Source organism: Puma concolor, chromosome B1 (genome assembly GCF_028749965.1).
Source record: "Puma concolor isolate L17-30 chromosome B1, mPumCon1.1.hap2, whole genome shotgun sequence".
Taxonomy (NCBI): domain Eukaryota; kingdom Metazoa; phylum Chordata; class Mammalia; order Carnivora; family Felidae; genus Puma; species Puma concolor.
Window position 1 is genome coordinate 166,326,830 of NC_141670.1, and position 26,071 is coordinate 166,352,900.

At 37.3% G+C, this 26,071-nt stretch overlaps 1 protein-coding gene across 7 annotated transcripts in view; it reads left to right on the plus strand.

The window, feature by feature from the left end:
* Nucleotides 1-26,071, plus strand: part of FRYL (FRY like transcription coactivator) — a 272,920-nt gene that overhangs the window by 110,867 nt on the left and 135,982 nt on the right. For all 7 annotated transcript variants that reach the window (XM_086705110.1, XM_086705108.1, XM_086705107.1 and 4 more), the window contains 2 exons: nt 10,793-10,992; nt 23,146-23,199. In XM_086705110.1, coding sequence (XP_086561236.1) covers nt 10,873-10,992; nt 23,146-23,199 — 174 coding nt within the window. In that variant the 5' untranslated portion in view covers nt 10,793-10,872. The remainder of the gene's footprint in view (nt 1-10,792; nt 10,993-23,145; nt 23,200-26,071) is intronic.

Here is a 26,071-nt window from a genome sequence, read left to right on the forward strand (position 1 = left end):
CTCTTTGGACACACAAAAGAAGATAAATTAATGAGGGTATGCCCAGGTTCTAGACAAGAAGTCTTAATTAAGATGCCATTTTTTTCCATTAATTTATGAAGATACATACAAGTCTGGAAGTGTAAGTGAAAAACAATAGCTGAGAAATTACTGAGGGTGATGAGTAAACAGGAGTATTTGTGCCAACAGATAATAAAACTTACTATAAAGCTACAGTAATTAAAAGGAGATACTGATACAAAAACAGATTTTTTACGTGAGTATGCTTATGTCCATGATCTTTCTTATGAGACTGTAGTTTCACTGTATCATTAATTTGTTAAATTTGTTATCAAGAAAGGGATAGCAGTATATCACTCCTCAAAAAGACAGGTACCCAGGCTACAAGGTTTAAATGAATAGTCCAATAGAAATAGGCCTAGGAGGTTTTTTCAGCCTATGTTCCAGGCCTAATCCACCTCCATTCCTTTTCCTTTTTAAAAGAATTTCTTCTCTCAGCTTCCCTTCTGAATATTCTTTTCTTTTCTTTTTTTCTCTCCAAAACCAGATTCTTAATGAGCAGGATACAAAGCACAATTTGAGTTTGGATGTCGTTTATAAACTACAGTGAATAAAATCAGTGAATAAGATCAGTGATTGACTTTCAGTAAAGGAACCTAAAAGAATTGATGAAATATTGGAGAAAAAAAATGTCTTTATTGAATATCACTCCAAATAAACTCCAGTTGGATGATAGATTTATTTCTCATATGCTTATTTATTTGACAGAGAGAGGGAGAGCGAGAATGAGCACAGGAGGGGCAGAGAGAGGGGGAGGGAGAGAATCCCAAGTAAGCTTCATGCTATCAGCACAGAGTCTGTTGCAAGGCTCCATCTCACAAACTGTGAGATCATGACCTGAGCCGAAATCAAGAGCTGGACGTGCAACTGAGCCACCCAGGTGCCCCAAGATGACAGATTTTAACGTAAAAAATAAAACTAAGTAAAAAAGGAGTTAAAATATAGGTAAGCACTACCCTATAAGCCAGCAATTGCACTATTAGGTATTTAACCAAAGGATTAAAAGTACAGATTTGAAGGGGTACATATGCCCCAATGTTTATAGCAGCACCATCATCAATAACCAAACTATGGAGACAGCCCAAATGTCCATCGACTGATGAATGGATAAAGAACATGTGGTATATACACATACATACACACAATGGGGTATTACTCAGCCATCAAAAAGAATGAAATCTGGCCATTTGCAATAATGTGGATGGAGCTAGAATGTATTATGCTAAGTGAAATAAGTCAATCAGAGAAAGACAAATACCATATGATTTCACTCATATCTGGAATTTAAGAAACAAAACAGAGGAGCACATGGGAAGTGAGGGGGACAAAACCAGAGGGAAACAAACCACAAGAGACTCTTAACAGTAGAGAACAAACTGAGGGTTGATGGGGGGAGGTGGGTGGGAGATGGGCTAGATGGGCCATAGGTATTGAAAAGGGCACTTGTGATGAGCACCGGGTGTCGTACGTAAGTGATGAATCACTGAATTCTCCTGAAACCAATATTGCACTGTATGTTAACTACCTAAAATTAAAAATAAAAGCTTCAATAAAAAAGAAAGAAAATATAGGTAAATATATCTCTAATCAAAGTGGAAAAGCTGTTTCTTTTTAGTTCATTTTATGTAAAGGAATTTGAAGATGCAACCAAAATATTTGATTTGGGAAATAGTTATTCTAAGCCAATAGTATGTAATCTAAATCCTTAAAAGAGAAAAAAAAAGGGATGTATGAAAATCTGGTGATTCTGGAGAAAATAAAGCCACTGATCTGAAAGTTGTTAGAAACTCAGGACCTGAATTCATATTTCACTCCCTAGTGACAAATGACTTTAATTAGGAGTCAATTTCCTCATCACAAATTGAGTATAACTTATAGTATATTCTGGATCTAGTTACTGCCAGGAATTTTAACTAGTTGGTTGTTAAACTGTTGGTGGCTTGAAATCAATCATGATGACGGTATTTACACAATGGAAATTGGCAAATGCTATCAATCAGAAGACTTTCTTTCTTTCTTTTTTTTTTTAAAGAGGCATTTACCAGCATATCACTTGAAATAAGACTAGGTTTGTTAGAACTGTAGAGAACAAAACTGGTACTTACCAGAGGGGAGCTGGGGGCAGGGGGTGAAAGAGGTGAAGGGGATTAAAAGTACTCTTAACCATGATGAGCACTGAGTAATCGATAGAATTCCATTAAATCAATATATTGTACACCTAAACTAACACTGTATGTTAACTATACTGGGATTAAAATTTAAAAAATTAATAAAATAAAAGGAACAAATATGAAAAATACCTTAATAAAGTATTAAATACTGTTTCATTTCCATCAGAAATAAACAGTGTCTGGTATGAGTGTCCTTCATTTATGAAGAAATTTTGAGGTCATCTCACCTTGATAACAAACTGTGTGTGTTCACTGAAGTCATCAAATGATGTCTTCATGTTGTACCTTTCAATACTCACAGCATACATATCATTTGTATTTCCTTATGTCCTTTTCAGATACAGTTGCTTCCAAATGTGCAGTTTTTCGCTGGATAGTTTGTTGAGAGGTTATACCAACCTGACTGGCCTCACCAAAAGTTGAAATTTGCTATTATTCCCTAATATTGATTTTGCTAGCTTTGTTTCTACTTTCAGTCTACCGTGGAACCTGATTTGTGTTTTTGACATTTTATTTTTAATTGACTTATAATCTGTTTCCTTTCTCTGAGCTTGATCCAAGTACATTATTGTTTTAAACTTTAGCTTGAGCTGTTGTTTATTTTGACTCTTCCCAGGCATCTTTGGTTCTGGCTGACAGGGATAGAATGGGCTTTTCTTTCTTTCTTTTTGAATTGTTAAGAATTCACAGACTTTATTTTTTAGAGCAGTGTCAAATTACAGAAAATTTGAGGAGAAAGTACAAACAGTTCCCATGCACCCCCTTATCCTGCCCCGAGTTTCCCTTATTAACATTTTATATTAATGTGATACAGTTGTTATAAGTGATGAACCTATTTGACACATGGTAATCTCCCCAAATCCATAGTTTACATTAGGGTTCACTCCTTGTGTTGTATATTCTTTGGGTTTTGACAAATATAAGGACATGTTCCCATCATTACAATTTCATACAGAATAGTTTCAGGGCCCTCAAAATCACCTGTGCTCCCCTATTCCCTGCGCTCCCCTGTCCGCCTCTGCCTCTGACCCTTGGCAATCATGCATCTTTTTCCTGCTTCCATACTTTTGCCTTCTCCTTAATGTCATATAGTTGGAATCATATACCATGTACTTTTTCATACTGGCTTCTCTCAATAATATGCATTTTGGTTTCCTCTAAAGTCTTTTCTTGGCTTGATCATTCGTTCTGTTTTAGCACTGAATACTATTCCCTTGTCTGGACGCACCACAGTTTATTTTTGAAACCTTCACCTGCTGAAGGTCATCTTGGTTGCTTCCAAGTTTTGGCATTTAGGAATAAAGCTGCTATGAACTTCCCTATACAGGTTTTTGTGTGGATTTGTAACTCCTTTAGGTAAATACCAATAAGCATGGTTGCTGGGTCATCTGGTAAGAGTATGTTTATTTTTGTAAGAAACCTCTAAACCGTCTTCCAGAGTGCCTGTATCGTTTTGTATATTTCCGCCAACGATGAATGAGAGTTCTTGTTGCCCCGCACTCTCACCAGCATTCGGTGTGTCAGCGTTCTGGGTTTTTTGGCCATCCTAGTACGTGTACAGTGGTGGGTCAGTGTTGTTTTAATTTGCATTTCCCTGAAGACCTGTCATACGGAGCATCTTTTAATATGCTTGTTTGTCATCTGTACATCTTCTTTGTGGAGGGGTCTGTGCAGACATTTGTCCTATTTTTTAATTGGGTTCTTTTCTTTTTCTTCTTTTTCTTTTTTAAATCTTTATTTATTTTTGAGAGAGAGACAGCGTGTGAGCAGGGGAGGAGCAGAGAGAGAGAGGGACACAGAATCGGAAGCAGGCTCCAGGCTCCGAGCTGTCAGCACAGAGCCTGACACGGGGATCGAACTCCTGAACTGTGAGATCATGACCTGAGCCGTAGTCAGATGCTTACTTAACCAACTGAGCCACCCAGGCACTCCTAATTGGGTTATTTTCTTTTTGACTTTTAAGAATTCTTTTTTTAAGAGAATTTTTTATTTTTTTGTTTTTTTATTTTTAAAAATATTTTATTTATTTATTAATTAATGTTTGTTTATATTTTGAGAGAAAGAGACAGCAGGGTAGGGGCAGAGAGAGAGGGAGACACAGAATCTGAATGAGGCTTCAGGCTCTGAGCTGTCAGCGCAGAGCCCGATGCTGGGCTTGAACTCACAGATCACGAGATCATGACCTGAGCCGAAGTCAGACGCTCAACTGACTGAGCCACCCAGGCGCCCTTGAAATATTTTATTTATTTTTGAGAGAGAGACAGAGTATGAGTGGAGTGGGGCAGAGAGTGAGGGAGACACAGCATCCAAAGCAGGCTCCAGGCTCTGAGCTGTCAGCCCATAGTCCAATGCGGGGCTCGAACTCATGAACCATGAGATCATGACTTGAGCTGAAATTGGACGCTTAACCGACTGAGCCACTCAGGTGCCTGTAAGAGAATTTTTTTTAATGTTTAATTATTTTTGAGAGAGAGTGAGCAGCGGAGGGGCAGAGAGAGGGGGACAGAAGATCTGAAGTGGGCTGTCTGTGGTGACAGCCCAGAGCCCAACACGGGCCTCGAACTCATGAACTGTGAGACGGTGTTTTGAGCCAAAGTCGGTTGCCCAACTGACTGAGCCACACAGGCACCCCAAGAATTCTTTATATATTTTGGATGGCAGTCCTTTATCAGATGTGTTTTATAAAGATTTTCTCCCAATCTGTGCCTTGTCTTTTCATTCTCTTTATAGTGTCATTTGTAGAGCTGAAGTTATTAATTTTATAAAGCTCAATTTATCAAATTTTCTTTCGTGGCTTCTATTTTGGTGTTATATCTAAAAAGTCATTGCCAAACCCAAGAATACCTGGCTTTTCTCCTATATTATGTTCTGGGAATTCTATAGTTTTCCATTTCATTTTTAAATCTATAATCCATTTTGAGTTAATTTCTGTGAAAGGTGTCAGTTCTGTGTTTAGAGGATTCTTCTTCCTTCTCCTCTTTCTTTTTCTTCTGCCTGTGGATTTCCAGTTATTCCAGCACCATTTGTGGAAAAACCTCCTTTTCCCATTGATTGCCTTTGCTTCTTTGTCAAAGATCATTTGTGGGTCTATTCCTGGGTTCTCTGTCCTATTCCTCTGATCTTTTTTTTTTTTTTTTTTTTTTTTTCCACCAGTACCACATTGTCTCTATTACTGTAGCTTTAAAGTGAGTCTTGAAGTCAGGCAGTGTAAGTTCTCCAGTTTTGTTCTCTTTCAGTATTGTGTTGGCTATGCTGGGTCATTTGCCTCTCCATATAAACTTTAGAATCAGCTTGTTGATATCCACAAAAGAACTTGTTGGGGTAGACTTGCTTTTTTAAACTAGAATTTTGGTCTTGCTTTTTAAATTCAGAGCTGTTTTTTTAAAATTTTTTTTTCAACGTTTTTTATTTATTTTTGGGACAGAGAGAGACAGAGCATGAATGGGGGAGGGGCAGAGAGAGAGGGAGACACAGAATCTGAAACAGGCTCCAGGCTCCGAGCCATCAGCCCAGAGCCTGACGCGGGGCTCGAACTCACGGACCGCGAGATCGTGACCTGGCTGAAGTCGGACGCTTCACCGACTGCGCCACCCAGGCGCCCCAACAGAGCTGTTTTTTATATTTGTTCTTGTTCCAATGCCATTTGCATGATACTTTTTTTTTTTTTTTTGCCGGGCGTGGTGGGTGATCATCAAAATTTTTATTGTTGGCCAGTGTAAGTAATAATAGTAAGCAGTTGTACAAAACTTTGTTATATTTCTGCATTTCTATACATGAATGTATGCACATGCAAATAAAAGATTGTGACTAAAGTAGGAATTTTTACGCCTAAAGACCTGTTCTTGGGATAAGGGTGCTATAGGTATTTTTTCACAGACTCCACTGGGATCTTTTTAAACTACATCTACCCGCCCCAACCTATCCCTGTTGGAACCATCCCAGTTGTTGAGAATCACTCTGTATTTTGAGTCATGTTACTGTTTAGAGTGCTGTGCATTAGAGCACAGTGGAGGCAGGTTAAAAAAAAAAAAAAAAGGTTGAGAATTGCTGCTATCAAGTAACAAAACCAAACATGTCTCCCATTAAGGCTTGTCTGCTCTCTTTGCCTGAATTTAAGTTTATTTTACAAGGGTATAGGAGTCTTAACATGAAAAAAAGAATTGTTTTAGTAAATATGCTAGTGCAGTGCTATATAGAATAAGCTGTCCAAAAATGCCATATTTATTTTTTTATTTGCGCTTTATCTAAAAGAAAGAATAGGCATGCTAGCTTCTATTGCTATATTTTAATTATTCAGGTCGTGGCTTTATTCTTATTATTAGCAGTTAGAGTTTAGTAGATTTATATTCCAAGGATGTTTGATATGACATTGGGTTTCTACAATTTGTAATTCAGTGCCTACATTGTGTTACGAATTACGCTCTAACGGTTATGTCTTCATTCTCTCATAAGCTTACATAAATTTTTCAAAATTTTATGGTAACATGTAGGGAAATATTATTGTTTTACATTATGAAATATTTAACTCAAGCAGTCGGGGTATCAAGTTAATCTAGTTATGTGGAAACTGGTCTTTTCACCTTGCCTGCAGCAATCACCTCTGTTTCTTCTCCGTTAGCAAAATAGGAGAGAAATTCACACATCTTTACCAAAGGTGAAACATTAGTGAAACACAAACTGGTGGGCTGGGAAACCACTTTGCTAAGTGTCATCTAATTTTTACTTGTTTAAAAAAGTATTAGTGAGATTAAATATTGTAACTTGTTTGTTCATATCTTTTGTCTATAGTTTTTGGTTTGGGGGTGAGGGTCTTCTTCCAGCTGACGCCATTAGAGCTTTGTAGATGGAGATAAAAGTGATGAACTCTGTGTTTGTTCTATGCTGCAAATATTCTTTCTGCCTTTTTATTTTATTTTGGTTTTATATACTGTCTTACGACCTTTTTTGCACTCAACTCTGTATGTTGAGTGTTTTCCTGTGCCATTCAGGTTTTTGTTGTTTTGTTGTTGGTTTTTTTTTTGTTGTTGAGAGAGAAAGAGAACAAGTGGGGAAGGAGAAGAGAGGGGCAGAGAGAGAATCTTAAGCAGGCTCTACGTTCAGTGCAGAGCCCGATGTGGGGCTCAATCCCATGACTCTGGGATTGTGACCTGAGCTGAAATCAAGAGTTGGGTGCTCAACCAAGTCACCCAGGCACACCCCCATTCAGTACTTTTGATGATGTCATTTCAGTGGTCTATAGAACGTTCTGTTTATTAGATTATAATTTATTTTGCCGGTCCCGTCATATCAACATTAGAGTGTTTTGCGGCCTGGAATTTCAGTCAGTAGATCTGGGTATTAATTAATTCAACAAATATTCATGAATACTTATTAAGAAATATAATTGAAATTAATTTGATTTTAAAACATTTTTCATAAACATTGGATTTTTTGTCAAACTTGAAATATTTTTATTTTGGAAGCTAGTGCAGATATTTGGAACAGAATAGAAGATAAGTACAGATATTCCTAAAATTTTTGGCTTTATTGGCAAATTTCTTAAAATATGCAGTTTTGATATCTAGTGATGTTCATTTATGCTTAATTTATGTTTATGCTTTTTAGGAAGTATAACAAAGTAAAATGTGAGAAGTTATTTTAATTAAAGTTTTTTTTTTCTTTTTTAAAGAAACTATTCAAATAATGTCATTTAAGAAGTTTATACTTCATCAAAGTCTAGAAATTAAGTACCAGGCCCATTAATTACAAGGCTGATTCTTTGGTTACATTTATTGTAAAGTTAAAGACAAAAAAAACTTTGTAACTCTTTTATGATCTTATGAATCTTATTTTGAGACTTACAAATCTTAAAAAAAAAAGATATATCCTGTAACAACTACTTTAAGTCAAAATCTTGAAAATGTTTTTGTTTTTATGTTTAAAATGTAAATTAAACTTCAGGAAACTCTCTGAGTAGTTTTTTATTGTTGTTGTTGGTTTTTGTTTGATTTTTACTATTTTATGATTACCTAAAGTTTTCCAACATAACATGGATATAAAATATAGAGTACTCTTAATGATCCAAAATGATTTCTTTTAAGATCACCATTTTTCACAATAACGTTTGTTAACAGAGCCTCTTCTTTATAATACACAATGTTGGATCATGAAGCAGAGTAAACAAACAGGTCATTGTTTAAAATAAATAGTGTGTACTGTGTTCAAAGGACTGTGAATTTTTGTTTTGAATTGTTCTTATTATATAATTTTAGTTCTAGATTACAATGCATATTATATTTTAATTTGATGTGACACAAAGATAATTTAGTTTTAAGTGCAGTATTAAAAATTTGTAATATTCTTTACTTTTTAATATATAAGCATCACATGGGACTGATTTTTAATCTTGGAGGAAAAACGTCTCTTTTGTGGGGAAAGTAAGTAAATAAATAAAGATAATAACTAGGGCATGAACAGAAGCCAAGTGTTTGGAAATTCTGTCTTTCAAAAATATTTTTTTCTTAATTTGCAGTTATTTTTTCTGAAGTAACTGCTGTAACCTGACTCTATATTGCTTTCTAGAACATTCTTTTGGAGTTATCACAGGTCACTTTTATATATCTTGGCACACTATGTTTGGTAGAGTAAGTTTGTTTTTTTTTTTTTAACAGAACAATTTGTGAGTTTGGAGAGTATATATTTATAATAAGTTTTTTAATCTTTATTTATTTTTAAGAGAAAGAGACAGAGAGTGAGCAGGGGAGTAGGGGCAGAGAAAGAGGGAGATACAGAATCCGAAGCAGGCCCCAGGCTCTGAGCTGTCAGCACAGAGCCTGACATGGGGCTCGAACTCACGAACCACGAGATCATGATCTGAGCTGAAGTCAGATGCTAAAGTGACCGAACCACCCAGAGAATAAACTTACTGTCCCATAGTTATGCACACACACCTAGGAATTCAGCATTTGAATAATTGTGTTCTTCCCTTTGCAAGGTAGGGTTTGCTTTTGCGACAGCACACGTAAGAGTATTACCTAGAGGTCAGGTCAAGGTAGAGAAGTACCAGCTTGCAGGTTTTTCAGTGAATACTCTAGGCCACAGAGGATGACATAAGCTGAAGTTCGAGGCTGGAAGGGTCTGTATTATGCAGGTGGCTGGAAGAGCAAGGTGACCGGATAAACTGTAGATATGAAGCCGGGTAGATCGCCCAGGCAGTCAAGAGAACAAAACCTGTATAGATAAAAAGCATGTAGCAGTCAGTAGTGCTCTTTGTGTGCCACAGCTGGTGCAGCGGACTGTTTGCCAGGCACTGGGACAGCCCTATCTGAGCAAACGGCACCACCGCCCTCTGAATGATTCTAATAAAAATCCTACAAGTCACTGTTAATGCCATTCTTTCACCTTGATGCCAAATTCACTAACATATGATAGATGGGAAGTCCTTTCCTTCTCTCCTGTGCTCTTTCATCCTCTTAGTCCGAGCCGGGATCATCTCGGCTGGATCTGTGTGGTGGCTTCCCTGATTCTGCCTCTGCCCTCTTCCAGTCCATTCTCCAGAGGAGCCAGAGAGATCTTTTAAGAGAAGCCGGGTCCTATCCCTCCCAAGTTAATACTTTCCATTGAATTTTAATTTCATTTAGAATAAAATCTGACTTTCCTACAAAGTTCTAAGTCCCTGACTAATGATTTTGACCTCATCTCAGATTGCCCTTCACCTCTGCTTCCAGGCATCCTTTGAGTTCCCGCCACACTGGTCTTCTTTTTGTTTATCAAACATACACACTCAAGTTAGCACTTTTCCTGGTGCTTTGCCTTGCTGCCTCTTTTTCATCATCTAGATCTGAGTTCAAATGTTGCTTCTTCAATGAGGGCTTTCCTTTTTTTTTTTTTTTTTTTTTTTTTTTTTTTTAGGTTTATCAGTTTTTTGAGAGCGAGAGGAGAGTGAGCATGCCTAAGTGGGGGAGAGGTGGGGGTGGGGGTGGAGAATCCCAAGCAGGCTGTACGCGGTCAGCGTGAAGCCTGATGCAGGGCTTGAACTCATGAACCAGGAGATCATGACCTGAGCCAAAGGCCGTCACTTAACTGACTGAGCCACCCAGGCACGCCGGTGAGGCCTTTCCTGGGCGTGCTTTCCATGATAGTATCTATCAGTGCCCTAATCGATCCCTGTCTCATTTAATCACATCTGTTTTATTTCCTTCATTGCTCACAACGGTGTTTAGAATTCATTCATTCATTCAGTGCATATTTATTGTACCCAGTATATGCTAGGCATTGTTCTGAGTTCTTGTTCTGGGATTCATCAATGAACAAAAAAGACAAAAGAAAAACCCTGTTCTTATGAAATTCACATTGGTAGGGTCAAGAGAAAAACAGTACATAATAAATAACACATAACTAAATTATAGTTGGGCCATTTGTTCGAATGTAGCAAGTGTAATAGACAAAAATAGAGCATGATAATCCAGATGGGGAGATCTGGATGGGTTTTAGGGGCAGAGTGTATATTAAATAGGGTGGTTGTGGTAGGTCTCATTGTGTTGATAATTAAAGTAGAGTTCTTTTGTTTCTTTTGTTTTTAGCTTCAGCACCAGTCAGCAAAGTGAATAAGTACTGTGCTTCTTCCAACTTTCATTCCACTTTGGGAAAAAAGAATATCATCATGTCAAGCATTACGATTGACCCAGATGTCAAGCCTGGTGAATATGTCATCAAGAGCCTCTTTGCAGAATTTGCTGTTCAAGCTGAAAAGAAAATTGAAGTTGTAATGGCTGAACCCTTGGTGAGTAGAGCTGACCTATAAATCTGAAATATTTTCTTGACTTTTGTATTAACCATTCTAATAACAAAATTTCCAAAGGAAATAATGTACTTGAAAAAAAAAATTAAAGGAAGCCAATCTGAAAAGGCTACATACTATATAGTTCCAACTATATGACATCCTTCAAAAGGCAAAATTTAGGGAGACAGTAAAAAGACCAGGGGGGCCAGGGATTGTGGGTGGAGGAGCAAAAAGGCACAACACAGAGGATTTTTAGGGCAGTGAAAGTACGCTGTGTGATACTACAGTGCTGGATGCATGTCATCGTACATTGTCCATAGCCACAGAATGCACAACACCAAGAGTGCTCTGTCATGTAGGTTATGGAATTTGGATGATTAGGAAGTGTCACCCTGGGTACGTCACTAGTAACAAATGTAATACTCTGGTGGGGAGACTGTGCAAGTGTGGAATGGGGTGTATGGGAAATCTGTCCCTTCCACTCAGTTTTGCTGTGAACAGGAAACTGCTTTAAAAAAATAGTCTTTAAAAGAGAATTAAGGGATAGGCTAGTCAAGTTGTGATCTAGAAAGCCGTAATGACTTTAGAATCCACCTTAATGTGTTACTGCGGGTTACCAAAGAACAAAAATGGATTTCACCAAGTGGGAATTGTTGAGACAGATAAGAGCAAATAAAGGAGAACCTAGAATATTCTGCAAGTTGATGATATGGCAGTCACCAAAGTTACAATAAACCAGTAAATTTATTTTTAGACATATAGTGCATGAAGCATACTTAAACAGTGTGGGAAGCTCCATGTGATTAGAGCTTATGGTAAGGAGGAAGGAAGAGAAAGACTGAAAGCAAATGTTTGAGTGAGATTCTAGAGAGTGGTGAAGGTTGTTGCGATAGATAATTCAGTCGTTGGACCCTAGGAGAGAGAAGAGATTGAAGGCGGAGAGTTAAGGGGGGCCTGGCTGGCTCAGTCGGTAGAGCACGCAACTCTTGATCTTGGGGTTGTGAGTCTGAGCCCCTCGTTGGGTGGAGAGATTACTTTAAAATCTTTAAAGGCAGAGACTACTATTTAGCTGTTGTATATAATTCAGGCTGGAATGAAAAGAGTCTTGAACTAGAGCATTAACAATGGCAGTGGTTGCAGAGGAAAGTAAGGTAAATGATGAAATCAGTAGGAGTTGGCAGTTAAATAGGAGTAGATGTTTTTGAATGAAAGTAAAGGTTAAAAGTTCTTTGAAGTGTTAGGAGAGATGATGTTAGGTAAAGAACATGAGAATATTATGGGGGTAGAAAAGGGGAATGAGATAATTTTTCTTTTGTGTATGGTAAGGTCAAGATCCTGGCAATCTAAACAATGTGGATTTGATTGGTACCTGGGAATTCTTTGTTGGTGACCAGAGATGGGGACCAGAAATAGAGATTTTTGGCATCATCTACGTTAGGGTGATAAAGCCAAAAGAGCAGATTACAATGTCAAGGAAAAGAGTATGTGCAATGGCATTATTATTGTCAAATGATATAGAGAGACAGAGTACAAGGAACACTGAGAGAAGTTATTGGACCTAGGAATTAAGCAGTCTGAGAACAATTTTAGTAGGGTGATACAACTGTAGGAAATAACTTCCGGAGTTTGAAGGGGCTGAATGTGTAATGTATCAAGATCCCAGTGTAGGTTAGAAGCGAGATGATCACAATGAAGATAAAGGTAGGGGATGTAACAGCTGAAATGTATTTATTCCTTATACAGCTGGGTTAGGGCTCAGTATTCACCAGTGATTTGAGACCCCAGAGGGTTTGTTACTTCTCCGAAGCTCAAAGCCAGAATGAGGAGTTAGGCACACTAATGGCTTGAAAGCCTGTAAGCTTACTCATTCTGCTGTACTTCCTGGGAAGGAAGGAAGGGAGGAAAGGAACAGAAGAGAGAATAGGCGGTGACCTAAGAAAGGTGGGAAATTGGAAGTATTGTTATGTGTTCATTTTCTTAGTGAATTGTTGGACCTCACGTTGCTAAGATTGCGAAGGTATGTGGGTGGGTACGTGCATGCCTGTGAGCAGTTTCTTGCTGTCACTAAGTAGGAAAAAAACTGTGAAGAAAGCATCTATGCACAAATGTATATGAGGTCTAATAAATAATAATATGTAAAAGATCATTAGCCAAAATGTATGTTTTAAAACATACATTAAATCCTTCCATAGTTGCTTCCTATGTAACAAAATAATGATTTTGTTTTTATCAGTGCGTGTATATTTTAGAGCATGTGTGTGAAGTTCTGCCTTAAAAATAAGATTACAAGGACTTGTAGATATGAGTTAATGGTTATGAGGTTGGATTATAAATGTGCTTAATCTATAAAGTGTTATTTTCTTCATCAGTGGTCTGTTCATTACGTGATCATGTGCTATACTAGCCTGCTTAGCCAGCATACAGTAAGAAAGGGAGTCACTTTTTAAAAGATACACATTACAAAAAGTTTATGGATCATGGTGACTAGTTGATACTACTGTTTTATAAAATTGAAGTTTCCTAAGGGTAGAACTTATGTGGTCTCACCAAAAAAGGAGGGGGTGGAGATCGGGTAGATATATAAAATGATGGACATGTTAATCAAGTCAGTGGTGGGAATCCTTCCACAGTGTGTACATACATCAAATCATCACAATGTACACTTTTTTAAGTTTATTTATTTATTTTGAGAGAGAGAGAGAGAGAGAGGCAGCACAAGTGGGGAGGGGCAGAGAGAGAGAGGGAGACAGAGACTCCCAAGCAGACTTCACACTGTCTATGTGGAGCCTGATGCGGGTCTTGAACCCATGAAACCATGAGATCATGACCTGAGCCAAAACCAAGAGTCAGACTTAATGCACTGAGCCACACAGTTGCCCCACATTGTACACTTTAAATACGTTACACTTGCGTTTGTCAGTTCTATCTGAATAAACCTGAAAAGAGAAAAATGTTTATGAAGAATTTCAAGTTTGTATAAAAGTAGGGATTATAGTGTAGTGAACCCTTGGAACCCATTGCCTGGCTTCAGCAACTTTATTTTTTCTTTCTTTTCTTTTCTTCTCTTTCTTTCAAGATTTTATTTTTTAAGTAATCTCTACTCCTGAGTGGAGCTGGAACTCATAACCCTGATATCAAGAGTCGTACCTTCTACCAACTGAGCCAGCCAGATACCCCTGGCTTCAGCAACTTTAAATTCATATGTTTTTTTTTTTTTAAAACACTTTACCTGTTTTATAAAATATTTCATAAATAACAACATGTGGTGTGGTCCTGCTGGATCTCAAATATTATTCTTACAGGAATTTTAATTTTGAAATACAAAGTTCTTGAAAGTAAAAGCCTTGAAAGTGAAGTTGCCTAATTTGACTGAGTTTATAAAGTAGTAACTTATATATCTTCCTCCTTCCTTTTTCTTCCAATGCCATTGTCCCTTTCCTAGCTCAGGGTCAAGTTCATGCATTCTAGATCATTGCAGTAACCAGTAGATAAGTGGTTTATCACCTTGCCATTTTTTTTTCTTCTCACCAGACTTTGCTTCATCCAAAACATAAATATTATCACCTTTTCCCTTTAAAAACCTTGCTCACTTTTCATTGCTATGGAATGAATTCAAGTTCTTGGTGGGCCATTCCAACCTCTTCATAGTCTTGTTATGGTTTGTATAATGTCTCATGATTCTCCTATCCTGACGTATGCTATGACACTTCATGTATCCTCTGTGTGTTCTTTTGTCCTGGTGTGTTTTTTTTCTCTCAATCGAAAATACTATTAGCCCTTCTGTATTTTAAGCCTCTACTCGTCCTTCTAAACTTCCCACGTGTTCCCCTCTTACATAGTGATCGTCTTCAAGCTGTACGAATCTCTGCTTTATCATAATAATTTTTCATGCTCCTAGATTCTGATATTGTCATCTTTTAATTGCTCACATGTTTATCTCCTCTGATGTGACCCACTTGATACCATGAGCCGGGTCTCACTGGCCTTTCCGTCTCCAGCTCCATCTGTGATGGTAAATGCTTAGTAAAGATTTGTATTTTAAGTTGCCCTTAGCCTTAAAAGACATTGTTGTGGGGTGCCCTTTGTTCTTCTAACAAAACATAATGTCATTGTTCCAGCCAGAGCTTTTAATAGTTCTTTCAGAATAGTCTGATACTGACTATATTTTATTCTGTAATTTAGTAGCTAATTTCAGAGACATCTGCTATATAATCTGAGATGATAAAATTTGGGGAAGAGTGGTGAGGATTCCTCAAAATAGATGTTTCTACCCCACCATTGTAGTTAGAAGACGTATTCCCTGCTACTTACTCTTCCTGACATACCAGGAAAACCCCCAGTGTTGTGGGCTGTAGTAGCTAAGGACGAATGCTACCTAGCATCAAGATGAGACAGCGATACATTTAATCCAATACTGTGACAGTGTTTGTGTTACAGCTTCAGATTTGTTTATTGCGATTTCGTTCCTTTTGAAATTTGTCCAGTGTGTTTTTTGGCAATAAACAACCATCCAAGATGACTCTCTTGAGTTCTTGAATGAAACTCTTGCAGGGTCACTCACTTTAAAGAAACTAGTAATCCATGGATTGTTACATAAAAGGAGACTAGCATGTCTCATGGTCAGTCTGATAGTAAGTTACATAAAAACTTGGATGCATGTATGTGAATGGATTTTGCCAAAAGAATTAATCTACCACTAAAATGAGAATGCTGGCCTTTTCATTCTCATATTAGAAGCCATAATAAAATAAAGAGACCAAAGATTCGAAGATTAGCGGAGCTTGATTTTTAGCCACAACTTTATTTTCATTTTAGGGGGAAGATTGGGGAAGGAAGGGCAATCACTAATTGAAATTGCAGCTTGCAAATTACAATTCAATACCTTAGGTCTCTTTCTGCCTAAAAGGAAGTGGATCAATCCTGGCTAATGATCCAGGTACATTCCACCTTCTCTGTTAATCGTTTAGATGGCCGGTGACTAGATAAAAAGATAAGAAAAAAAGGCTTTCACCAACCACCTCTCATCTAGACTTTATGTATCTGGTTTAGGCCCAGCATTTTTACAACTCTGCAATTTTTGCTGTTTTTTGAGAACATTAAATACATATATGTAATCTATGTATGTATATTTTGAAGTTTTTTCTCCCCGTGTGATCTGTTTCCTCCAAAAGTTTTGCCTTCTCCTAACATGTATGTCTGTTGTAACATGTTGTGCTTTACAACTGAGGCACTAAACAGACTGGAAGCCCTGTGTACTGGGAGGGGCCTTTTGGACTGTGGTCTTCGGTGTGTAATCATCTGAATGCATCGTCAATGTCAGATGTTTTTCTGGGGTTTGTCAGAGTCCAGTACCCCAAATGGCAGGGTTTAGACATAGTCGTTAATGTTCTGGGGACCTAGAGGCAGAAGATAGTGTTTCTGATATTTGGTATATAAATTTTTACTGGAGCTGCTTGTCTTCAGTGTGATACCTTGTCTTCAACTATAGCATCCACCAGTCGGCATTTCTGTTTTGCTCTCTCCCAAAAAGGACAGCCCCTCTGTGGAAAGGTGGAGGGAGGATGGTCATCCTGCTGGGCAGAGCCGGTGAAGGGAATGAAGAGGGGGGAGGGTGCTCAGTCTTTCTTAATCCTCCAACCAGCCCTCTTGTTTTTAACTTCACCTTTACTCCCACTTTCAGAGTCCTGAAGTTCTCCAAAACCTTTGGGAGTTGCAAAGTATTGACTGGATTATCTTCCCTTTGCTCTGTGTGGCAAGCTCACTCACTCACTTTCCTCCTGCTGTGACTGAAATGTCATCTCCTCAGTCATCCTTCTATCTAAAATCTCAACGCCCATCGCAGCCTCCTATCTCGAAATCTGTCTAAGATAATAGATATTTTAGTTGCTCCCTCGTTAGATTTTTGGCTTTGTGAGGACGGGGATTGTTTTCCCGTTTGCTCATGGTTGTGTCTCCAGAGCTTGGCGTACTGCACACTCAGTAAATAATTTCAGTGAATGAGTGATGGCTGCATGGATGCATAGCCATCTGACTTCCCCTTGCCTACTGAGGACTCGCTCTTACTGGGGTGGGATGTGTTAGTTGGGCATTTCCGTCTGCTCTTTACCTCCTCTCCCATTCTCGCTGCCCTTTTGGTTTTTAAGTCTTGTAAAATTCTTTTACTGCTGTCTTGATTAGTTTTCGGAGAGAATGGAGGCTGTGTGTGTGTGTGTGTGTGTTCACCGTGCTCTGTTTAGTTGCAGATTAGTGAGCTGTTGCAGTATCCTTGTTATGCTACCAAAGTCTTTTCAGTAAACACCCTTGATTTTCCTGGAAGCTACATGTTGCTCTTGGTACTCTATACATAGCCTAGTTGAAGAATCAAATTAGAACATAAAGGAAGATGAGCCTTAGGATCATTATTAGTTTTTATATTATTGTGAAATAATGACATAAGTGGAAATAGTTCTAAATTTTGCATAATGAAAGTAATGATTCTTCTACTCTGGATCAAGATAAACACTGTCTCCAGGTTTTAGTCCATCATTTTCCATGTCTGTAGCACCTGCCGCTTTTTTTGTTAAGCACAAATGGGAGATTTTATATATATACATATATATATATATATATATATATATATATATATATATATATATATCTCAACATATATCAACAAGCAGAATCATGTTGCTTGTATATATGTGTGTGTGTGTATTTTTTTTTTTTAGTTCTTAGATATTTTTAACAGTATAAATTAGAGATTGTTCTATGTTAGCTCATATAAATTTGTCTCATTCTTTTTGGTAGTTGAATATTAGTATAATAAAAGAATGTACCATAATTTTTTTTTTACTAGTCTCTATTGATAGGTAGTTACCCAGATTTGGGGCTACTGTGGAAAAAAAAAGCCATGGTAAATGTTCTTGTGCAAAAGTTTTGCATGCATGTATATGGGAATATAGAAAGTAATTTCTGTTCTTTTTAGTTGTTATAACGGGTGATATACTGTAAACATTGTTAAATGGTTCATTGTTTCAAAATCTCATATTGAAAGACACTACAACTGCTTGAGCGATGATGAGGGCATCCTCAATCACACTGTAATTAAATTGAGAGGTTAGTACAGAGTTCTTGATTAGTAATTTGTATTTAGTGCAGCACACTTATATTTTTGTACTTATGGTAACATGAGTATCCTTTTACATTCAAAAATCATTTCTGAGTTCTTATTATGGAAAAATAGTCCACCTCCATTTCCTTTTAGGGAAAGCTCAGTGAGGATGTCAAATCTGTAGAAATCTTTGAGGGAGCGTGAGTTTATTGAGAAATAAATTATGTTACATGTAAAACAACACTGTAAGTGTTTCTAAAAAGCTTACTTCTCTCTTTTATTCGGCTTGGCCATTACTCTATTGCATAAACATGCTCTGTGAGTAATAAACGACTTCGACCAGCAGTCCTCAAAATACTACCGAAGACCTTTAGACTTATAGAACAGGGGATCAAATGAGTGAAAAGAAGCTGCTTATTGTCACCCCCAACCCCTCATCTTAAATAAATAGTTCACATTAGGAGAGTAAAGTCCCTTTGGCTCACTATTTTTTCAAACTTGTAGATCCTTTCAGAAACAGTGTTCTATGGAACTTGCTATGGGACTTAGTGTTTTCCTTCAATTTTAGAGCCAATTGGGCATATATATTGCTGTGCCGAATCATATTGCTTGTAAATGATAGGTAGCTTGGTTTAAGAAATACAAAACTTGTTCTGCAAGATAACTACCCAAGTGTGCTTATCCTTCGAAGGCCCAAGTGCCAAGGACATGTAAAAAAAAATCTATCCCTTTGAGAAACTAAATTGCCATGGAATTCAGGTGCTCAGGGTTTTTTTTTGTTTTTTTTTTTTTTTTAATTTTTTTTTAACATTTATTTATTTTTGAGACCGAGAGAGAGAGCATGAACAGGGGAGGGTCAGAGAAAGAGGGAGACACAGAATCTGAAACAGGCTCCAGGCTCTGAGCTGTCAGCACAGAGCCCGATGCGGGGCTCGAACCCACAGACTGTGAGATCATGACCTGAACCGAAGTCGGACGCTCAACTGACTGAGCCACCCAGGCGCCCCTCAGGTGCTCAGTTTTTAAGAGTCTCTTATGCTTTGGCTCTCTCCCACACTAACCTCTTTTTTTTTTTTTTTTTTTTCCCCTTCCCCTCCCCCATGGGTTTCTGTTAAGTTTCTCAGAATCCACATAAGAGTGAAAACATATGGTATCTGTCTTTTTCTGTATGGCTTATTTCATTTAACATCATGAATGGATAAAGAAATTATGGTTTATATACACAATGTTATTCTTTTTCTTATTACTGCTGTATGGTATATATATTTCTAGAGCTTTAAATGTGTGTGTATATATATATATATATATATATATATATATATATACCACCATGTATACATTTTATCCATTTATAAGTGTATTGTATCTGTTATTCTCTAATTTATATTAATACACTGAGAATATTTTCCCAGTCTACAAGTTTATTTCTACCTCTGTGTGATACTCTAATGTGTAGCTACACCATGATTTTTTTTACTCGAATTTGTTGTACTTTGATGTTGCTTCTTATTTTTAAAAATTTTTTTTAAACATTTATTTATTATTGAGAGACAGAGTGTGAGCGGGGGAGGGGCAGAGAGAGAGGGAGACACAGAATCCGAAACAGGCTCCAGGCTCTGAGCTGTCAGCACAGAGCTGGACGTGGGGCTCGAACTCACAAACGGTGAGATCATGACCTGAGCCGAAGTCAGACGCTTAACCGACGGAGCCACCCAGGCACCCCATGTTGCTTCTTATTTTTAACTGCTTAGTTAATGTCCTTCTGTATATCTTTTGTAAATGTGGACACCTTTTTCTCCCCTGGGACATATTCTTTCCTTGGATCAAAGAGGAAATCAAACCTGAAAAGATGTTTTTATGAGTTTCTCCAGAAAAACAGAAGCAATAGGGTGTGTATGTGTCTAAAAAGAAATTTATTACAAGGAATTGGCTCATGTGGTTCTGGAGGCTGAGAAGTCCCAAGATCTGGAGTGGGTAAGCTGAGGACCGAGGGGAGCTGCTGGTATAAGTTCCAGTCTGAAAGCTGCTCCGAGACGAACCCATGTTTCAGTTTGAGGTGTCCCAGCTCAGGGCAGGCAGGCAGGAGGAGTTCTTACTCCTCTCAGAAGAGTCCACCTATTCATGCTCCTCAGGCCTTCAACTGATTGGATGAGGCCCACTCACATTAGGGAGTCTCAGTCTACCTGCTTTCAGGTCACTCTACCAGTTGTTCACTCTGCCAATTCAAATATTAATCTCTTCCCCAAAACATCCTCACAGACACACCCAGAAAATGTTTAACCAAATATCTGGGCACCCTGTGACATAAAATTAATCATCACCGTGTCCAGTACCCATCAAAATTTTTATCTGTCTAGGATTTTCTTTGCTCACCCTCCTCTCAACTCATTGCAAGGTCGCATCATAACCCATTCCTTCACTCCTTTGTTTTCTACTGGATGGAGTCCACTTTATGTACCGATGACAGTCTTTCTATACTAACTCTAGACAGTGATCTGGAGGGATCCCTTTTGGGTCATCTCTTCATATAAGCAAGAAAGAGTAGGCATTCAGGTGAGAGAGGGTTGGAGGACTTTACTATAAGTTTTGTCCCCCAGACCCAGTAGCTGAAGGGTAAAGGGTCTAAGCTTTCCACAGTGAGTCCTCTGAGCCCTCTTTGGTTCACAGATGCTGCTTGCTCATAATAGGAACTCAGTATTTGTTTTTTTAGTAAACAAATTAATAGAACAAATGAAAAAAAAAAAGATTCCAACACTGTTGTGCGCTGAAGGAAGACACAACACTAAATCAGAAACTTTTCCTGGTACCATTTAAATTAAGAGGAAGCAACCATACTCAAAGGTCACCTCATGAAACTATTCTGTTTCACTGTCAATACACTATGTCTTTCTTTATGTAGTTTTTTCCCTTGGCTACTGTGGTATGCAAGTTCAATGGTACAAAAATCTGTAGTAGCAGTTTTCTACTCCCAGCCCCAAACCCTCCCCTTATCCAAACTGTCCCAGTTTCTTTTCCCACTTGCAAACACGTATTTCTTTATTTTTTTAAAGAGGTATTCTATATTATTTAGTAGCGTGTGTGTGTGTGTGTGTGTGTGTGTGTGTGTGTGTGTGTGTATGTATGTGTGAGTGGTATGCACCCATTATACCTAGATTATTCCGTTAATACATACTGAGCTTTGCCATTCTTTTAAAAGTCTTCTTGGACTTAACAGAAGACCATGGGGGAGGGGAAGGAGGGAAAAAAGTTAGGGAGGGAGCCAAACCATAAGAGACTCTTAAAAACTGAGAACAATCTGAGGGTTGATGGGGGGTGGGAGATGGGTATTGAGGAGGGCACCTGTTGGGATGAGCCCTGGGTGTTGTATGGAAACCAATTTGACAATAAATTTCATGTTAAAAAAAAAAAGTCTTCTTGATATTCTATAGATGTATATTAATATAGGTAGGCTTTTATTTTTTTCTAATCTTGGCTTTTGCAAATGAAGCTATAGCAAATATTCTTTTATGAACATCATTTTGCAGATATGTGACTATATAAGACAAATACTTATAAGTGAAATTTTTCCTGGGTCAAAGGATGTGTACATTTCAAAACTTTGCCGAATATTGCCAGATAGTTTTCTAAGGAGATTGTTCCCCATTTACACATTGACATTATTTGAGAGTTCTGTTCAGTAGTAGGTAACTTCAACACATCGTGCTCAGACTTTTGGAGGTCTTTGGAAGTCTAATAGATTGGATTTCTTTGTGTTTTTAACTTGTCTTGCTCTTGTGAATGAGGTTAAGTATATGAACAGATATGTATGAGCTGTAAACATTTCCTTTTTGTCAGCTATCTGTTGATTCTTTGTACGTTTTTTCTATTGGATTATTGGATTTTTCCCCCTACTGATCTATAGGAACTTTTTGTATGTTAAGGAAATTATACCTTAGTCTAAATATCTGTTGTAGATATTTTTCCTATCTTGTCACTTTTTTTTTTACCACCCATATACTTTTTCATTTTTTATTTATATGTGGTTGAATTTGCTGTTTTTCTTTTTTGCTTCTGCATTTTGTTCATATTTAGAAAGGACTAAGCTTGTTTAAAAAAAAACACACAAAACTACCATCATCTAGGACTTCTTTGTCTTCGAGGATTTTAGTGATTTTATTTCTTATATTTAAACTTTTAAAACATTTAGGATTCACTAGGGTAATGAGCCTGTTTAATTTTTCCTTCTGACAACCTGACTGTCCCAACACCATATGTTAAATTTTCCATCTTTGCCCCAGTGTTTGAATTTCTACCCTTATTATGTTCCCATATGTATTTGTTTGTGTTTTCTTTACTGATACAGCGATCTACTGTGTTTGAAGTTTTTCTTATTCCTGATTATTTCTCCACATGAACATTGTAAGAAAGGTTTCTGTTTTTAGAAATGGGTCATTTTAAATTGAAGGAATTTAGGGAGCCACTGATAATCTCATGTGGTTGAGTACATTAACGTTAACTGTTTGCATTTCTCAAAATTCAAATCTAGGCCCTCTTCTTACTTTTTCTTTTTTAGGTAAATGACTTTGTTTTATGAATTTGGTTCCTTTCTATACACAGGCCAATCTGTTCTGTGTTCTTCAAGCCCTTATTAGTCAACATCTTCTCTTTTATGGCTTATAGGGACTTCAAAACTCAACATGACTGAAATCTATCCTTCCACCCAAACTGTCTTCTCATTGTGTTCCCACTTTCAGAGGATGGTACCACCATTCCTCCATCTATGCACAGACTGGAAACCTAGGAATCATCTCCCAGTATTTCTTTTCTGTCTACTGTGGGCAACCTCCCCCCCCCCCCCTTCCCAATCATGTGACTTATGGGCACTCTCTTTGGAGGGTATCTGGCTCTGGAGCCATACTACTGGGACTTGAATGCTAATTATGTGACCCTGGGCAAGAGGGAGTCTTACCTTTGTTTAATCAAATCTAATTACAAATGAAAACAAAAACAAAACCAACCGACGAATCTGCTTATCATATATAAGATTGCTAATATTTTGTGCTTATACTTCTTTTTAACTGTAGGAGAAGCCATTGTCTAGATCTCTTCAAAGAGGTGAAGATCTTCAGTTTGACCAGGTATGCCAATTTGGGGGGAATATTTTTTCCTTCACGGAAAATGTTCATCCTAACAGTCCGGTTCAAATATATCCAATATTAAGAAATTATTTTATCTTGTTTAGTAACCCTTTATATCATTACATATTAGATTCAGTCTGAAATTGGTAGTACTTTTTAATGTTTATTTATTTATTTTTGAGAGAGAAAGCACAATCAGGGGAGGGGCAGAGAGAGGGAGGGAGACCCAGAATCCGAAACAGGCTCCAGGCTCTGAGCTGTCAACACAGAGCCTGATTTGGGGCTCGAACTCACGGACCGTGAGATCATGACCTGAGCCAAAGTCGGACGCTTAACTGATTAAGCCACCCAGGTACCCCTGGTAGTTTGTTTTTTGACAAAGCAAATGGAATGAACTATGAGCTCTGAACCTTATAGTTCATGGAATGATCTGTGAACTTGATTCATTTCTGTTTATTTAGCATCTTCGTACTTTTCATTGGCAATCTCTTTACTGTGCCTTTGAAATTTTCTTAAAATGTTTCCAATTACATACCTCAATCTTGCCTTGTGTATCAGTTCGTACAAGTTTTACATAATAATGTTTTACCTTTTAACATTTTTATTTTTTCTTGTTGGGGTTATCAGAAACTTTAAATAGAATATTGATATCTAAAAATGAGTGTGATATTCCTTTAATGTTAATTCTTTCCTCTTGCTGAGATGAAATGTTTGATCAAATGCTATTTTTGTCATAATTATGTTTGTTCAAGAATTATTTTATTATATATTGATTGTTTGCAAAAACCAATAACCCAGATTAGTTTTCTATTGGAATCTAGTATTCCTGTGCTACTTTTCTCATGATTCTCTATCTCTATTCTCTATCTCTATCTAATTGACTAGATAATGATGACTGGTTAGAATTACTTGGTGGAGACTTAACAAAATATTGTTTCTGGATTCCAGCCCAATTCTGAATGAGAATAATCAAGAGCAGGGCTCTGGCACCTGTATTTTATAATAGCTCCCTAGGTGATTCTGATGCATATATTTAGTAAATAGCCAATGGCCTAAGAAGAAACCGTAGGTAGGAAGACTAGTTCTCTGTTAAAGTAAATATTAAGATCACCTTATATAATGCTTTTCAAATCTTAAAGCAACTGCAAAAGGTATTAATTATTATTTTTTATTTATTTATTAATCTGTTATTTTAAAGACATTTAAATTATTCAGGTCTTAAATTCACTAATGATGAATAAATGTATAATCAGAATTAGAAATCCTATTAAACTGTTTTAAGGAATATTTCCATTTGCTTTTTTATGTAAATGATTAAGAAAACGTTTTTTTTTTAATTTAATTTTTTTTTTCCCAACGTTTATTTATTTTTGGGACAGAGAGAGACAGAGCATGAACAGGGGAGGGGCAGAGAGAGAGGGAGACACGGAATCGGAAACAGGCTCCAGGCTCTGAGCCATCAGCCCAGAGCCTGACACGGGGCTCGAACTCACGGACCGCGAGATCGTGACCTGGCTGAAGTCGGACGCTTAACCGACTGTGCCACCCAGGCGCCCCTAAGAAAACTTTTAATGGTCATGCCTCATAGTTCAACCTTTTTTTTTTTTTTACAGTACAAAGCCAGGTGTGGTATAAACTAATATATATTTATAATAGCAGATGGTATTTTATTGTTCCTTCTTAGATGTTAAAAGGATTTCCTTTGAGTGATACTGTTCGTTGTTAATAAAATAAAATTCGAAAAATTAGTTAAGTAAAATTGAATCTTGTTTTTACTTTAATGAGCTATATTAGAAACTGTTTGCCTGTCAAATTAAGCTAATTATATATAAAAGCATGATTAAAGGAAGGCAGATAATGAAAAAGAGTCTATACAATCAAATAGACTGTTTTGTTTTTTTACTATTTTCCTAGATGAAGTACATTTTGAAGTTATATGAAGAATATAAAATATTAAATGTTTAATTTGTAGAGGTATCAATTTATCTTCATTAGCTGACACTTTCTATAGTCCTGGACCTGAACAAGACCTTGAGTAGCCCTGCAACACATCATTTTTTGGTTAAGAAAAACAAAGTGAAGCATGGTTGACGGTATACTTTAAAATATTATTATTATGAGCAATGAGTTGCATCAGATACAGAAAGAATAAAAAGAGATTTTTTTTTCTTTCTTTTTCTTTTTCTTTTTTTTTTTCTTTTGCTCAAGATACCCCAGAGGAAGAGTGACCTTAGGGGCTGCTTGCTAATGGCAGCTGGTGTGCCTCTTACTATCTACCCACTACAGGAAAGCTGAGTTCATTCATGCAATGAATCTGATATTCACCTAGAATTCAAATAGTTTCAGGGATGCTTCAAACCGAATAGCAGTTGCTCATCCCATTACATTTATCCTTATGTTCTCCCCTTATATATTCTAAGCTTTGAAAGCTTGTTTGCAACACATTTATGTTTCTTTTCTAATACGTTTCTTTGTGGGTATCACAAATTAATAATGTAATTATAATCATTCTGCATCATAGCGGTACAAAGTAGACTGGTCCTTTCGCACAGTACTAACAGAATGTAATCTTCTTTGTTCTTACCTCTCTTCATTCATTCTGGTGGCAGTATTTACAGCCTTCTGTTCACATGAGCACGGAGGAATGGGCCAGGGGGAAGGAAGCAGGTGTGGTTTTCTCATGTTATGTGTTCTCCCAGAGGTATCCCTCTGTATAATCAGTGATGTTACTGAGGGTCATGTTTTTACACATGTGAGTAGCATATGGAGGCAGGAAAAAGGTAGAAAGCTGCTAAGCTAAACCAAATGGATGTGGGTAAAGTTAAATAGTGGGTGAGAGCCCACTTTATTTCATTACTTGGATAAACCCTAA